This window comes from Mustela putorius, unplaced genomic scaffold, assembly GCF_011764305.1.
Source record: "Mustela putorius furo isolate JIRA1106 unplaced genomic scaffold, ASM1176430v1.1 tig00000145_pilon_pilon_pilon, whole genome shotgun sequence".
Classification (NCBI taxonomy): Eukaryota; Metazoa; Chordata; class Mammalia; order Carnivora; family Mustelidae; genus Mustela; species Mustela putorius.
In genome coordinates this window covers 5877134-5895334 of record NW_025421294.1, presented here as the reverse complement: position 1 = coordinate 5895334, position 18201 = coordinate 5877134, and the positions used below count along the sequence as shown (strand labels likewise).

General features: G+C 42.5%; 1 protein-coding gene across 2 annotated transcripts in view; it reads left to right on the top strand.

Moving 5' to 3' along the window:
• Window positions 1–18201, top strand: part of LOC101671161 (regulator of G protein signaling 7 binding protein) — a 100129-nt gene that overhangs the window by 68268 nt on the left and 13660 nt on the right. For both annotated transcript variants that reach the window (XM_004764559.2, XM_004764558.3), the window contains exons 4-5: window positions 8488–8635; window positions 14661–14731. In XM_004764559.2, coding sequence (XP_004764616.1) covers window positions 8488–8635; window positions 14661–14731 — 219 coding nt within the window. The remainder of the gene's footprint in view (window positions 1–8487; window positions 8636–14660; window positions 14732–18201) is intronic.

Sequence of the window (18201 nt, the reverse complement as noted above, 5' to 3'; positions counted from 1 at the left end):
CCCAAACAACTGACCATTTCTCACGAATATAAGAATAACCAGCTTTCCAAACTGGTATGTGCTTCATGGGTGGTTTCCCTTAACTTTTCCTCAAACATGCCTATTATATTATCCATAAACAAGCTAAAAATACATGGAAATCCCAAAGGAGCTAAAGGCAAAAAGCCCTGAAAGGCCCTGAGGAAAGTGGCCAACTTTTTGATGTCCTAGTTCTTAACAGTGATAAAGCCAGCTTAGTATGATTTCAAGGTACTCTACAGACTCTCTCCCCTACCCCTGTCCCCTCCTTGAGCAAATATCTGTTCACTGAGGCCTGAAATTGATTTTTCAGGGGCCAGGGTTTTTCACTGCATAATCAGAAATGATTTTAAATGCATATTTACTCTCTTGGGAAAAGTAAAACATTGACTTGAAGTTACCATTTGTAAGCTGGTTGGTCCCTTTCCTGAGAGCAGGGCAGAGAGCCCACCTGATGTCAGAGAACAGATACCCACTCTGAGGACACCTGGTCAAAGCCGGGAAGTGAGGGGTAAAGAACTCCAGGTGGCCACTGGCCGGGGTTGAGGAGCGCTCTTCTGCTGCCTCGTTGATGCTGTTCAGAAGAACATGCATGCATTGACCTTAATGTTTCCAGCCTCCTCTTTCACTAGCAACCCCCACCTCACCTGCCCCCCATACCTTGCCATGCCACTCTCCAGGCATCATGAACTACTTATAGGTACCTGAACTTGCACCTTCTTTTCAGTTGCTCCTTTTACCTGGGACATACTACCCATTTCACATTCATCCCTTTCATCTGGCCTAGTTTCTGGGTCAGAACAGAGATGGACTTCCTATAGGAAGCTTTCGTTGGCCCTGCAACCCTGGGCTGATACAGCCCCAACATGGCCCCCAAGCATTTCCATGGCACAACCTTTAGCACCTTTTACACTGAGGGGTAGTTGTGTGGTTTCTTATCTATTGTCCTCTCTAGATTTGACGTCCTTGAGTGTGTTCACCTCTATATCGCCAGAATTTAGCATAGTGCCTAGAGCAGGCTGAAGTTTCAATTAATAACTACTGAATGAAAGAATGGACTGCTTTTATTTTGCATCTGTCATCAAAAGAGGAATGTAATTGGTGGAAAAGCTTGTCCAGAGACGTGAGACTGAACTCATACCTGTATTTCCCCTTATAGTACCAAAAAAAATCATTGAAATAACAGAAGAAGATATAATGAAAAAAAAAATCCATCTTAGTTCTTAGATTTGTCAGGGTAGAGTCACTACGGCAGGAAACAACAGCAAATCTTGGCAGAAGAGAACAATACAAGTTCATTATTTATCCACATCATAGTCCAATGCCAGAGCTGGGGTGGGTGAGCAGTGTTGCTCTTTCCATTATACACATCCACTGAAAGGTCGGGAAGAGAAAAGAAAGCAAGGGGAGTCACATGGGAGGATTTTCAGGATCCAGTTTGGAAGAGGCCTACATCACTCCTACTGACGATCCACGGGCCATAGTTCGGTCCCGTGGCCCCTCCTAATTGTAAGAGGAAAAGAAAACAGAGATCCGCAAACACAGCACAGTCTTCTATGCCCCTGAGAAACAAGGTAGGATGCTCTCTACAAACCAGAAATTTTGGAGAATTTCGCAAATCTAACAAAGCTCTTGGGAACGGATTGGTGGATATAAACGAACAGGAGAAACCATAGCTGATAAGACACTCAAAGAGAAACAAAAGAAATTCAGGCAGAAGAAAAGGACTGCAAAAATAAAATCAATTCCAGAAATACTTTGAAGCTGGAATCAACAAATGCAAATCACAGGAAGGATTTCTGGAACTGCTGTCAGGGAAATCAAGGTTTGAAATTGCATTCAAAGCAAGCTGGCTTAAAAAAAAAAAAAAAAAAAAGGCTGGGCTTCCCCACAGTGACCAACAGAGACCATCACTGCTCGCCCCAGGAGGACATCTGGTCTATCTGGTGTGATTGTCCAGAAGGGGCACCAAAGCAGAGCCGAGTGTGAAATAACTCTGTGCCTCCATAAAGACAGCTGTAGAAGAAGAAGAAGAAAGTGAGCACATTACTCACGTTTTTCCCAGGCTAAACTGCTTAGTATATCTCGCAGTAGTAAGTTTTAAACAGAAAACTCTGAATAGACAGGGGGCCCAAAAAATAGGCAGGTGCCCAGGTAACTTACACTGGAGATGAGAAACACCCAGAAGACAAGCCTGAAACACACGTTTTGCAGCCATACATCCTGTTCCTTCTCCACAATAACAGGAAGGAGCTCCCTATAATCAGAGTGACCGGCAAACAGAGATCCTCACAGATAAACCTGGATACACATCCCGGGATGACAAATTTAAAAATCATAAAGTGGGAACAGATGAAGAATTTAACATATATGTAGTCGATATTCTCAGAGATTTATGAGTCTACCATATCCATAGAACAATAATAGTCTATAACGAAAAGGAAGCAGCCAGATTTGTTGGGGATAAAAATATTATCAATCAAATAAAAACTAAATAGACAGGTTAATTGGTGTTGGGAGACAACTCTCCAGTCTCTTGCATTTCTGTACATCTTATACAGTGAGGCACTGATTGCCCTTTGTTTCATACTATCTTTTCAAGGATATTTACTTAGTAAATGCCTTGGAAAATAGACATAGTGTTTCTCCCCATGGCAGGCCATACTGACTATTCAAGAATAATGAAAATGTTTCCCTCTGGGGCAAAGAGCAGACATGCTTTTAAAGGCAGGATCCCTAAGCTCAGGGTTCCTCTCCTGTCACATAGCCTTGTGTTCCACAGGTTGTGATCTGGCCCTTTCTGTGTCTCCCTGTGGGAATTAGGACTCAAGAAACCAACACAAATGCTTATAGTCTGGCCACTGCTGTTCTGTAAGTAACAATCTGTTTTTGTATCTGACTTAGACGTCTCAAGTCCTCTTCCAGGATCCATGAAACTGTGGCAGGCTAACTCACAGATAGAGTAAAACCTCAGACCCTTCGCAGTTCTTAACAATTATTATAATGAATATACTGAGACCCTAAAATAGTGAACTATAAGATCAAGTCAAGGTATTCTCCCAGAATTCAGCCCCCAAAATAAATGTGGAGTGTGGGTGATAGTTAAGAAACATATCAGGGGTGCCTGGGTGGCTCAGTGGATTAAGCCGCTGCCTTCGGCTCAGGTCATGATCTCAGGGTCCTGGGATCCAGCCCTGCATCGGGCTCTCTGCTTGGCAGGGAGCCTGTTTCCCCCTCTGCCTACTTGTGATCTCTCTCTCTCTCTGTCAAATAAATAAATAAATAAAATCTTTAAAAAAAGAAAGAAAGAAAGATATCAGATGGGGGATACCTGGATGGCTCAGTCACTGGGTGTCTGTCGACAGCTAGGGTAATGATCCTAGGGTCCTGGGATGAGTCCCACATTGGGCTCCTTGCTCGGCAGGGAGCCTGCTTCTCCCTCTGCCTGCCACTCCCCCTGCTTTTGCTCTCCATCTCTTTCTCTCTCTCTCTAGCAAATAAACAAATAATAAAATCTTTAAAGAAAAAAATAGAAAGAAAGAAAGACAAGAAACATATAGGATGGTTCCAGAGACTCCAGTAAGAAAGAGGAATTCTGAAAGAATGGAGAGAATAGAGAAGGAGATAATCAAGAAAAACAGAAAAACTACTTAAACTGAAAATGCTGTAACTTCTCAATGAATCACTCCATAGAGTACTTAGTAATCACTAAGGGAATAGGGTACATCTATAATGGTAGGTCCCTTTTTCCCACTGGAATGAAAGCTTTGGGCAGAAACCAAGCAATCAATAATACTTAACAACAGCGGGACAAAGTGACTCATGAGCTTTCAGATGCACTGCTCTAAGAAGGATACAGTATCACTTCTGTCATATACTTGCCAAAAAATGTTTACTCTGAACCTAGACATGCAGAAACAAGAAGACAAATCCAAACTGAAAGGCTCTCTATAAAACAACCAGCCTGAACTCTTCATTCAAAAATATTAATGACATGAGAGACAAAAAGACTAGGGTGCTCTTCTACACAACAGGAGAAGAAAGAAAAACAACGACCAAATAGAAGGCACAGTCCTTAACTGGAGCCTTTGATTAAGAAAAAGCTAGAAAAAACATTATTGAAACAACTGGGGAAATGCAAATATAGTCCACAAATTAATTAATAGTATTGTATCAAATTGTATTGGATATTTAATCCGAGTTAAATTTTTTTTTGGTGCAATTATTGTTTTGAGCTTATGGACGAAAACATACTTGTTCTTTAGGAGATGCATGCTGAAGTATTTAGAATAAAGTGTTATTAATGTCTGCAACTTACTCTTAAATGGGTCATAAAAATGATATTTATTTATAGTTTTAAATATAGAAATTACATATAATCCATATAATCTATATATATGAGACCTATATACATATCGTACATATAGAGAAATTAAATTATTAAATTAAATTCAAAAGAAATAAAATACAGCTAAATGTTAACAGTTGGTGACACCAGAATATCTAGGTGTCCGTTGTGTTATTGCAAGGTTGCAGGTGGTTTGCGAATTTCCAGAACAAAAAAGGGGAAGGTTGCAAATGCCAATCAAATGCCAACAAAGATGAACAGAAAAAGAAGCTACACTTACACAAATTTAGGAACTGTCTCATAAATCAAAAAATTTAAAGATAATACCCTACAAATTTTTCAGAGAGCCATAAACAGGCTCCATACAAATCACTGTGGAAATGGACAAGAGATAAGGTATGATAAGATAAGCTTTGAGAGAAATTTACTTTTAAGATAGATTTCTACATCCAGCCAATTAAACTTTAAGTGTGAGCACAAAGAGAGAGAGGGGAAGAGAGAGATAGAAGAAAAAAGTATTTTCAGTTACTTAAAGAGTAAAAATTTTACATTCCAGATAGGCTCTGAAACCATCAGTCAAGGATATGCTGCAACAAAATGAAAACTGAATCCAAGAAAGCTAAAGATGTGGAACCCAGGAGATGGTATACAAAGAAATCAGGAGCCATGAATACACAGCATTTGAGATATGAAAGAGTTACAAGAAAAAAGCATATTCAAATTTATGTACTATTAAAAAGGTATCGGGGTGCCTGGGTGGCTCAGTGGGTTGAGCATCTGCCTTTGGCTCAGGTCACGCTCCCTGGGGCCTGGGATAGAGCCCTGCATTGGGCTTCCTACTCGGTGGGGAGCCTGCATCTCCTTCTCCCTCTGCCACTCCCCCTGCTTGTGCAGGCACTCGCTCTCGCTCTTAAATAAATAAACTATTAAAAAATAAATAAATATAATAAAAATGTATTTAATTTGTTAACCAATACATAAGCAAGATAATTTCTAAAAGAGATAAGTACCATGAAGGCGATAAACAGACTCCATACTGGGAAGCGATGCCCTCCAGAAAGTCAGTGCTCTGAGTACATGACAGCAGTTATTACTTACAAGCAGAGTGAACGTGACCCCACAAATACTATGGAATTGAAAACCCCTTAAATTCATACTGATCCCTTCTATCTTTTCAAGATGTTTCAGCCAGAGAAGATACCATATGATCAAAATTCTGCAGAGATTGTGTGAGCTGCTAGAAAGCACTAAACTGCAAGTCCAACATCCAAGGTTTTTATTTTTGTTCATCTACATTAGCAGAGTTAGAACTAGTTCCTGAAAAAGGAGGAGAAAGAGGAGATGACTTGGCATTACAAGCTCACAGGTGTGTCACGGGTGTGTTTCAGGAATATATGAACCGTTATTTTACTTTGAAAAGGTTACAGAATGATCTTTGTCTTATAGAAGTAGTAGAAGCATTACGGGCAGTAAGTGTAAACACACTGCTTGTGGAAAGGATTCTATTTGCGCCTTTTTAATGTAAAAATGTATCATCTCTGTGTGTATGTGTGTGTGTATGTGTGTATATATATATGAATGAGATAAAGAGAGGGCTCCGAGAAAGAGCACCACACTACCTTGTGTCCTCTCCTGTCCTCATTTGAATGAAAGCTTTGACCACAGGACAGGGGCTATGGTGGCCCCAAGCCAAGCAAAGCGGATACGCGGAGGACTGGGTCTGTGTGTGTGTCTTCTTCCTCTCCCTTTGCTGCCCAAACCATGCTGTGTTCCCCAAGGCATTTCTGCTCCACAGAAGGACCACAGCAGCCATGTGTGCTTTCAGATGGCCCAATCCTTCAGAACTTTAGGGACACCCCCTCCCCTGCTTTTGCTTCTCTCTCAGATTGCAGCCACCCCTGCAGAACTGCTTCCTAAGGCCAACCCTGCCCGGCAGGGGGTGGCAGATGGACTGAATTTGTTGCACTCTCCCAGGAAGCGCAATGCAATTGCTTTTAAGAGGTCAGTGGCCTCCAACTGTGAAATGATAATATGCTAAATTACGTGCTTAAATAAATTTCACCCCAACAGCATACCATAAAATTGGAAAAGCGTTCCATCACTCAGGATCAATGAGCATAAAGTACACACAAAAGGATCAAAAGTTCTCATCAGCAAACTTGTGTTTGAGCTTTGGCTGAATATTCCAAGGTCCATTTCAACTATAGGTTGATGAATGGTGAACAGTTAATTACCACTTAATGGCTTGTCTCTGTTTCCTGGTGTTGCTGCCATATAGGTTAGAATTGTCAGGAATGAGGTTTGTTTGTTTTTTTTTTAAGATTTTATTTATTTATTTGACAGAGAGAGATCACAAGCAGGCAAAGGGGCAGGCAGAGAGAGAGGGGGGAAGCAGGTTCCCTGCTGAGCAGAGAGCCTGACACGGGGCTCCACGCCACGTGGGACTTGATCCCAGGACCCTGAGACCATGACCTGAGCCGAAGGCAGAGGCTTAAACCACTGAGCCACCCAGGCGCCCTGGGATGAGATTTTCTGCTAGTCTCCTTCAGCCAGGAATCCAAGGGAAAATCTTCCTATTACATTTTACCATTCTGTTCACAAGTGTGTTTGTTTTATTGTTTTGTTTATATTGGGGTTTTTTTTTTTTAAGATTTTATTTATTTGAGGGAGGAGAGAGAGCCTAAGTGGCTGGGAGAAGCAGAGGGAGAAGGGAGCAGCTCATTCTCCACTGGGCAGGGAGCTCGACGCAGGTCTCTATCCCAGGACTCTGAAGTCCTGACCTCAGCCACAGGCAGACAGCTTGACCAGCTGAGCCACCCAGGCACCCCTATGTTGTTTTTTTTTTAACCATGCAAAACACACATCAGGAATAGGTAAACAGCTGAGCGGTAACCTGGTGTAGCTGCTATCTCATGGATATTCAATGATATGGACTATAACAAATTCTTAACAACTTGTCTCCAGCTGCAGCTATACACTACGAATAACACAGCATAAAAGGGTAAAAGAAACAATCCAGCACCAATCCCAGTACCTGATACTTGGCTAACACTCGGGAAGTATTTGTAAGTCAATAAATGAATGAAAGAGTGAATGAACAACTGACAAAATTCAGTTCTCTGACTTCACGATCAGTCATTCCCATGATTTCAGGACACAACCCTGCAGAAGACAAAGTTCATGGCTGAATCAAAGATGTTAACAGAGGCTATTTGGGCCATGGACTATAACTCCCATTTGACATCATATGAATTTATTACTGAACCAATTTGGAGATTTGTCTCTAGAAAGTACTGATTTTTTCACTTGAGATTAGGCATGCTACATACAGTCCTAGTGGATTGGCCGTGCATTGCCATGGACGGCTACCCAGTAACTCCATGGCACTTTAGTTGATGGCACATTATGGTCAATACCCTCACAGAAGCATAAACTAGAAGCAGTTGGAAAGACAAGGAAATGGAAGTCAAGTCCATAATCTTTCCTGTTTCCCACATACTAAAATAGTACTACTTTCTACATACTGGGTCCCAAAATGTATATTTGATTAAGAGATATGAATCCAAGACAGCCAAGGTCAGAATCAGAGAAAAGGGCCAGAGCTCCCATTCTTCCTGAGGGCTATCATCTGTTCCTGGCCATCTTAGTTGCCCTTGAATCCAAGAACCAAAAATCAATTTGATTTCACAGGCTGAAACCCCCCCTCCCAAGGTGACCTGATCTACCTCACTAAGAATGGATTATAGAGGCCCCATATTCCATCAAAGACTGAACCCTTATTTTGCCTTGATCTTGTTGCACTGACCTCAAACTATCTTCTGCAGAATATTGTGAAACATGCTATACACACACACACACGCACACACACACACACACACACACATACACACACACACAAGTACATGTATTTATATAGCTAGAGATAGAGATATCTATATTCATGTTATTCAGAAACTGAATTAGTATTATATTTGGAATTCAGAAAGTTATTAGGGTTAATGGAGCCTATAACTCAAAGCAGATGACTCTTGCAATGGTGTCTTGGCTACAGAATCTGAATTTATGATTTCTTTTCCTTTTCTTTTTACCAACATCCTCCCCTCCAACTGCCCCTGACATAGGAAAGGAGCCTGGCGGGGGAACCAAGAGTTTGGATTGCAAAATTGAGGAGAGCACAGAAACACCTGCTCTAGAGGACTCCTCATCATCCCCTGTAGATATTCAGCAACATTCCTGGCAGGTTTCCACAGACATCGAGAACACTGAAAGGTAAGTGGGAAGTTACCTTAAATAGACTGCCAGTATTCTTCCAGCAAATACTCTTAGGGGCTATAAAAGTTGAGATTTTTCTCTTTCAGATTCAGCTTTTGTCTTTCAGATTCAGATTTCAGAAATCTCAGAATATTGAGGTAAAAGAAGGTAAGGAGTCCAAACCCTGCAGCAGAATGCTAACAGGATTTCCAGTAGTCACAGGCTCCCAGGCCTCTTTTTATACCACTGTACCACACTGTGTCTCCATGGAAATGAAAACAGTGTGCTTCCTTGGGAAGGGAGAAAGTTGAATCTATATACCATCACATCTCACCCACTGGGTAGGGACCAAAATTTCCATTTGTTTAAAGGAGAAGAATCCAAAATCATGCAAAGATGTCACCAGTAGACTCTTGCATTTCAGGTGTATGGAATGGCCTGCTGAGCTGTCAGTCAGGGGCTAAGCATTCTGTCCAGTTGACAGCTTTTCACAGAGCTCCCTTCTCTTGCTTTCCCAGAATATAGCTGAATGCCTCCTTAGTGGTCAAAGCCAGTTAATGCATTTGTCTTAACAAACAATAGCTCACTGATAGGGAGTTTCCTTCTAGAGAAGAAGAGATTCTACAGTGATTCAATTTCACTTGGGAAAAGGAAGGAATAATAATATAACAATACGTGCCACGGCTCATCTAGATGCAAAAAATGCCATTCTGGGAGGCAGGAGGATGAGGCCCCTGTTTACTGGCCTTCACAGTGATATCATGTCCTTTGCTACTAATGTCCCTAGAGCTGACACAAAGCAGTTGAATGAATACTGGGCAATTCCACTGAGTGCTTTGTGTGGAGCTGAATCACTGACAAGATAATGAACATTTTATTTTTTTATTTTTAGAAATGTAACACACAATGGCATTTACAGCCATTGTGGTTCTACTTTCATATTGTAATATAATTCTAAAGCTAATTACTGAATTTCTGTGTTTATAGAAAATTAAAACATGTGGTAATTATGTGCTATTAATAAAACTTGGATTTTGTATAAGCTTGGAAATCTAACAATTCAAACAATAAAGCTGTTTGGCATGGTCTGATACAGCTATAGACAAATGGTGAGGGCATGATTTATCTTAATTTATGAAGAAGAAAATGCTTTGCTCTATTCCCAGGAAGAACTATCTGCCAGAGTGCCATGATTTAGGGCATAATCCATCAGCAAAGACATTTGCCCTTTCAGACACCTTGCACAGCAGCTGTATCTAAGCTTTTTGACCTTGTAAGAAGGTAAAAAAAAAAATAAAAATAAGAGAGGGCGCAGTTGGGTTCAAGATGGTGACATAAGAAGATGGAACTCACTCCTTCCCATGGATCCAACAAATATACAACAATAATCTCCTCACAAAAAGACCAACAAATTGGATGAACAGAGCCTCCACAACAAAGGAGAAAAAGGACAGCACTGAGATGGGTAGGAGAGGCAAAGACCCTACCTTGCCAAAAAAGACTCCACCATAAGTGTTGTGTTCCACAATGAGGCAGGGTCTCAAAATACAGAATTTTTTCCTAAGAAGTGAGGGGTCTGTGCTCCACAGCAGGCTTCTAACCCTTAGATCCTGCGTGATAAAGGAAGAAGCAAAACTGTCACTATCGGCAGATGACATGATACCATACAGAGAAAATTCAAAAGATTCCAAAAAAACTGTTAGAACTAATAAATGAATTCAGTTAAGTGGCAGGATACAAAATCAACACACAGGAGTCTATGGCATTTGTATATACTAATCACAAATTATCAGAAAGAGAAATTAAGAAAATAATTCCATTTAAATTGTGTCGAAAACCTAAGCATAAATTTAACCAAGGTGAAATACCTACACACTGAAAACTGTAAGACACTGATGAAAGAAAATGAAGATACCAATAAATGGAAAAAATATTCCATGATCACGGATTGCAAGAACAGAGTTAAAATGTCCATACTATCCAAAGCAATCTACAGATTCAGTTCGATCCTTATCAGCATTCCAGTGAATTGTTTGTTTTTACATAACCAGAACAAATAATTCTAAAATTTGCATGGTACCACAAAAGATCTGCAGTAGCCAAATCACTGCTGAGAAAGAAGAACAAAGGTGAAGGTATCACAGTCCCTGGTTTCAAACTACGCTATAAAACACAGTAATCAAAACAGTATCATATTAGCCTAAATATCATATCAGAGATGAAAAATGGAGAACCCAGAATTAAGCCCACACATATATGGGCAATTACTTTATGATAAAAGAGCCAAGAACATACAGTGGAGAAAAGGCATTCTCTTCAACAAATGAAGCTTAAAAGGGGCCCCTAGGTGGTTCAGTCCTTTAAGCATCTGCTTTCAACTCTGGTCATGATCTGGGGGACCTGGGATTAAGCCCCACATAGGGCTTCGCTGCTCAGCAGGGAGTCTGCTTCTCCCTCTGCTCCTCCTCATGCTCACTTTCTCACTCGTTCACTCTCATAAATAAATAAATAAATAAATAAATAAATAGATTTTTTTTTTATATGGAGCTGGAAAACTATATATATATATTTTTAATGGAGCTGGAAAAACTAGACAGCTGCGTGCAATAAAATAAAGTTTGACCACTATCTTACACCATGCACAAAAATTAACTCAAAATGGATTAAAAACCTGAACGTAAGACTGAAACCGTAAAATTCCTAGAAGAAAACATAGGCAGTAAGCTCCTCAACATGAGACTCAGTGGTAATTTTTGTGGATCTGATTCCAAAGGCAAGGGAAACAGAAGCAAAAATAAACACATGGAATTACATCAAATTGAAAATCTTTTGCACAGTGACAGAAATGGTCATCAAAACAAAAAGATGATCTACTGAATGGGAGATTTTTGTAAATCATATATCCAATAAAAGGATTAGGATCCAAAATACATAAAGAACTCATACAACAAAGTAAAAGAAACAATCCAATTTAAAAATGATCAGACAGGGGCGCCTGGGTGGCTCAGTGGTTAAGCCGCTGCCTTCAGCTCGGGTCATGATCCCAGGGTCCTGGAATCGAGCCCCGCATCGGGCTCTCTGCTCAGCAGGGAGCCTGCTTCCTCCTCTCTCTCTTTGCCTGCCTCTCTGCCTACTTAGGATCTCTGTCTGTCAAATAAATAAATAAAATCTTTAAAAAATAAAAATAAATAAAAATAAAAATGATCAGACAATCTGAATAGACATTTCTTCAAAGAAGACATCCAGATGGCCAACAGACACATAGGATGTTCAACATCACTAATCATCAGGAAAATGCAAATCAAAACCACAATGAGGTATCACCTCCCACCAGTGAGAAGAGCTAGTACCAGAAAGACAAGAAATAACAAATGTTGGTGAGGATGTGGAAAGAAGGGATCTCTCATACCCAATTGATGAGAATGTAAATTGATGCAGCCACCATGGAAAATAGTACGGATATTTCTTTAAAAAAAAGAGAGAGAGAGAGAGAGAGAGAATAGGATTACCCTAGGATCCAGCTATCCCTCTTCTAGGTATTTATCCAAAGAAAACAAAAATGCTGACTCAAAAAGATATATCGCCCCTCTGTTCATTGCTGCGTTATTTATAATAACCAAGAAATTGAAACAACCTAAATGTTCATCAGTGGATGAATGGAAAAAGAAGAGGTGTGTGTGTGTGTGTGTGTGTGTACTATAATAGAATACTACTCAGCTTGCTATTGGCAACAATGTGGATAGACCGTGAAGGTATTATGCTAAGTGAAATAAGACACACAGGGAAAAACAAATACCGTATGATTCCACTCATCTGTGGAATCTACAAAGGAAAACAAAACAAAAACAAACTCATAGATACAAGAGAACAGGTAGATGATTACAGAGCAGAAGGGTGGGGGATGGAAGTGGTTGAAATGGTTGAAGGGGGTCATTTATATAACCAGACTTGTAGTGGTGATCACTGTAAGACACACAGATGGCAACTTACAATGTTGTACACCTGAAAGTTAAATAATGTTATATACCAATTTTGCCTCAATTTAAAAAAAGAAGAAGAAGAAGAGTGTAGCTGAGTTTCGAAGTTCAGCCTTAAAGTCCAGATTCAGGTCAAAGGGAATGGGAAGGACTAAGAAAAATAAGCACAAGAGACCTGGTCTGGGAAGGCACCTTCCTAAATTCTCCCTCTCTCTTCCCTAAGAGATCAGTGTGTCTCAACCTGGGCTTGTACATTAAAATCACTAGGACGGCTTTTTAAAAACATTGATTCCTGAGCCCCATGCCCAGAAACCAGCTGTATCAGGTTCTCATGGGGTGGGATCTCGGCATATGGTGATTCTGTGTAGCCGCCTGAGAAGTGGTGCTTTCTGGGGAGACCTTGCCTCTGTCTCACATACAGCGTTCCTTACCCGTTTGCACTATGTGCCCGCCCACTTCCCAGCCCATCCATCCTTGAACATTTGATAGGAAATCAGAATGTGCCCCTTGCACTTTCTGGATGTATGGGCCCTGACTTTCTTTTCCTCCCTCCCCCGCTTGCACCTTCTGTCTCTAAAAACACCCTTTGGGATTTATCAGCATCAACGCCCCAACGACATATACTTAAGGAAAAGAATTCTGATTTTTTCTTTTTTTATGTAGGTTTATTTCTACAGCTGAGCCACAAGGCTGCTTTTTTTTCTCTCTTTCTAATCAGCTATTGCTGAGAAAGAGACCCTTTTTACATGTTAGTCAATACTCAAGGAAAGACCCTATGGGGTCTCTGGCCTCCCCCAGGACAACTGGTCCTTAAACTATACTCAAAAGAACAGTTGTGTGTGGAGAAATACACTGAGGAAGGGGCGCTGGCTGGCTCAGATGGTAGAGAGTATTCAACTCTTCATCTCAGGGTTGTGAGTTCAAGCCCCACACTGGGTGTGGAGCCTACTTAAAGAAAGAAAGAAACTGAGGGATTTCAAACCTAAAGTTAAATGGCGATTCTTTTTTCTTCATACAGCAAAAGGAAAATAAGTTAATAGAATTTCCTCAACTTTTGGACTATCCTCCCCCCAAAACTTTCTTAAATTCTTAATACTCGCTGCTATTGTTTGCCTATTCTAGAGTTAACTAAAAGATGTATCTGACTTTTGCTCTTGTAAATGAAATCTGCCACTCCATCCTGTGATTTCAAGAGCACTAACTCCAGGGGATGACCACCAGAACATGTGGAGAACTACTGCCCCAAGGATTTGAGAAGTCCAGCTGATCCCTGTCCCAAACTAGAAGCCCTCGGCATGGCTTCCTGCTCCACAGTTGGGGGATTTTATGATCACATATATTCTAAGATGAGAGAGTGGAGATGTTGTAGGGATGCAGCGGCTTACCGACATGGGAGGGGCTAGAAGAAGGTCCGTCTGTCCATCTGTCCCAGGTGCCCTCTCTCCCTTCTTTTCCCTCTCCATGCACCCCCTCCCCACGCCCGCCATCATGAAGAGCTCTTCTCTGAAGGTTTTAGAATTCATCAGTTTCCCCTTATTCCAAGTCACTTTAATCAGTGCTGAGCCTTGTGAATCCCTAACACCTGTGTTACACTGACTTTCAATCGCAGTAATGAGGCAATAGCGAGTGAACCAATATAAAATCACGACAGCCATCAGACCTTAAAGCCTGAGAGCAACATCACCCAGCCTCCGCTTTGCCCAGAGCACCCCTGTTATCCTACTTGCATGTCCTTGACCTCCCTCTTAGAAATTCGCAACACCGGCCTCATTATCAGACTCTTCTCTGACCTCAGCCAGGTCCAACCCAAGGCAGAGATGAGGGCTCCTTCGGCAGAATGCCCTGTGGAAATGTTTGCCAGAGTAGTTCCCATTCCTTCCAGAGCCAGCAATCTCCGATTTTTTTCTTATAAAAGCAAAATAAATTCAATATTTGCCTACTGGAAACTAGAGCTAGTACAATTAAGCGCAGACTCTCGTCTCTCAATTGTCTCACAGAACAGACTGTTTGGGATTGCATTTCAAAAACTTACAGCTGATTTTTTTTTCTTTTTGTCACTTTTACAGAGACATGCGAGAAATGAAAAACCTTTTAAGCAAACTCAGGGAAACTATGCCTTTACCATTGAAAAATCAAGGTAAGTCTTGTCATTTCTCTTTGAGGCAAAGGATGTTTGTAACATGATAACCTTGGGACTTGTTTCTCAAGAAATTACAAATTTGTTTTACACAAACAATAGAAGGCACTGAGTGTACATTCCTCACTCTTTAAAATGATACAATAATGAAAATGGAGCCTCTCAGGAGAACACAGTCATGCTCCAAGGAGAGCCAAGATACACTCTGACCCTCAGAGGCCTCTTCTACTGGCCCTGTCAGTCAAGAGCATATATTCATTGACAAGCCCTGGAAAGCACTATCCCAGGTATAGCAAATATAAAACAACTGAAGACTTGGCCCTTGCCTTTAAGAAGCTGGACATTAGGGGTGCCTGGGTAGCTCAGTGGTTTAAGCCTCTGCCTTTGGCTCAGGTCATGCTCTCAGGGTCCTAGGATCGAGCCCCACATCGGGCTCTCTACTCAGTGGGGAGCCTGCTTCCCCCTCTCTCTCTGCCTGCCTCTCTGCCTACTTGTGATCTCTCTCTCTATCAAATAAATAAATAAATAATCTTTAAAAAAAAAAAGAAGAAGCTGGACATTAAGGAGGGCACACGTGGTAATGAGCACTGGGTACTATTTATAAGACTGAGGAATCACTGACCGCCCCCCCCCACCTCTGAAACCAGTAACACCTAGTTAACTGAATTTAAATTACAAAAAACAAAAAAAAGTTTACAGCCTAGAGGAGGACACTTAAAGAAATTTCGAAAGGGTGGCTCAGTCCATTAAGCAACCCACTCTTGGTTTGGGTTCAGGTCATGATTTCAGGGTCATCAGTTGTGGAGCCCTGCCTCAGGCTCTGCACTCAGGATGGAGTCAGCTTGAAATTATCTCTCCCTCTGCCCCTCATCCTCCCTCCAGTGCACTCTCTCTCAAATAAATAAAATCTTTTAATAAATAAATAAATGAAAAAAGAAATTTCCAAAGAAACTCCTCTGCCATCTAGATGTTTAGTTATCTAAAAGAAGTAATAGTAATTAACAAATTGAGACCTTACAGTGCGCCACTGGATTCTGCACCTAATTCCAATGTGTGGGAGAGTTTTCCCACAGCACCAAGCAATTCGTGGACACCAGCATGGTGTACTGCAATTCATCTGAATTCTGAGATGACCTGGTGGACAGCACCAGATCCCCTAAGTTAAGGGGTACAAGACCGCCCTCCTCCACCACTTGAGATGTACAGGTTGGAAGTTCCAAGGACCCCCTGCATGAGTCTATTTAATTTGCTAGAGCAGCTCATAGAACTCAGAGAAGCATTTTACTTACTAGATCAGCAGTTACCACAACAGGGTATAACTCAGGAACAGCCAAATGTCAGACCCAAGCATAGGGTTTGGGGAAGGACAAGCAGATTCCATCCCTTCCCCAGCGTGCACTGCTTGGTACATCACCTGTTCACCTACCCAGAGGCTCTCCCAACCTGTCCTTTGTTGGTTTTTATGGAGGCTTCATTACATAGGTGCGATTGATTAAATCACTGGCCATTGGAAATGGAATTCAATCTTCAGTTCCTCTCCTGTCCCAGGAGATTGGGGGGTGGGACTGAAAGTTCCAACCCTCTAATCACACTTTTGGTTCTCCTAGCAACCAGCCCCCATCCTTCCGTGGTTTTTGTGAAAGTAATCTCATTAACATAACAAAAGACGCCTCTTTTGCTATCATCCCTGAGGAAATTCCAAGGGTTTTAGGAGCTTTGAGCCAGGAATGAGATGAAAGACCAAAGGCATGCCTTATATTATAAGCCACAATGTCACAACCACTATCCTAAATACTTCACATGTGTTAACTGTATTAACTTATTTAATTCTTGGGGCACCTGGATGGCTCAGTGGGTTAAGCCGCTGCCTTCGGCTCAGGTCATGATCTTAAGGTCCTGGGATCGAGTCCCACGTGGGGCTCTCTGCTCAGCAGGGAGCCTGCTTCCCTTCCTCTCTCTCTCTGCCTGTCTCTCTGCCTACTTGCGATCTCTCTCTCTCTCTCTCTGTCAATTAAATAAATAAATAAAAATCTTACAAAAAAAAAAACTTATTTAATTCTAATAACAACTTCGAGGGAAAGGCTACTGATGTTTCCCAACTGGCAGGAAACTGAGGCAAAGAGAGGTTAACTAACTCAGTCAAGGTCGCACAGACTGTAAGTAGAAAGGCTGGGCAGTAATCCCAGACAGTCTGTCCGCAGAGCTATTCTGTGGGACTATACAGCTTCACGTAGGAATGGAGAGGTATTTTCACTAGAATGTTAACTTCCATGAGGGAAGGGCCTCTACACGCTTTTGTTAACTGTTACTGTATCTCCCGTATCTAGAGCAACGCCTAGAACACAGTAGAACGACACAGTAAATGTTTGTGAAATCTGCGCGGGACTTGGCTGCCCGGGGGCATCTGATGATACGTACCGAGGACTCCCCGCAGCACTTACACTGAGCATGCGCGGGACTTGGAGGCCCGGGGTTGGAGGGGGAGGGGAAGGTCTGATGATGCGTCTGAAGGACGGACGACCCGCAGCTCTTACACTGAGCATGCGCGGCCGGAGACGTCTGCGGAGGGGCGTCCGCTTCCGAGAGCGCTCCGTCGAGGGTGGGGAAAGGGTTTTTGGAGTCAGAAAGCGACTCCTCTGGCTTCCACTGCAGAGCCGAGGGAGGACAGGGTGCCGCCTGGCTCCGAGAGGACTTGGCAGCAGAGCTGTTGGCTCGGGGAGCGGCGTGGCAGAAGGTGGAGAGGTGGAAGTGAGAACGCCAGATGAAGAGGCCGAGAAGTAGCGTGGCCTGAGCCGTGTGGGCTGGAGCAGGGTGTCAGCAAGGGAGACGCTGCGCGTGGGGCGTCCGTCACCTGCCGCGAAGCGCGCCCTGCAGGGCCTGGGATCAGACTGATGGGCTTGAGCCCTGCGCGTGGTGCTTGGAGACCTCGCGGCGGTGTCAGGAAGCAGATCGAGTGGAGTGAGGAGCGAGCCGTCCGGCCGCAGCTTGGACGCTTGTTGCTAGAAATACGCAGGGCGGTGGGGACATGGGACTTGGGATGGAGACGAGACGACCCAAGGGTTCGAATGCTGGCTCTGCCACTTACCAACTTGGTGCCCTGGAAGTCTGTTTTAAGATCCACTGGTTTCAATGTCCTCATCCCTGAAAAGGAGATAAGACCATTACTTACTTCGGCGGGCTGTTGGGGTCTAAACGAAGCACCGCAGGTCTTGTGTCTGCTCCCGACCTTGTAGAGGACAGACACTGGACAGATGCTTTATTGTGATGACTGTTGCGGGTACTGGTATTTTTTATTTATTTATTTATTTAACAGAGATCACAAGTAGGCAGAGAGGCAGGCAGAGAGAGAGGAGGAAGCAGGCTCCCTGCCGAGCAGAGAGCCCAATGCGGGGCTCGATCCCAGGATCCTGAGACCATGACCCGAGCCGAAGGCAGAGGCTTAACCCACTGAGCCACCCAGGCGTCCCGCT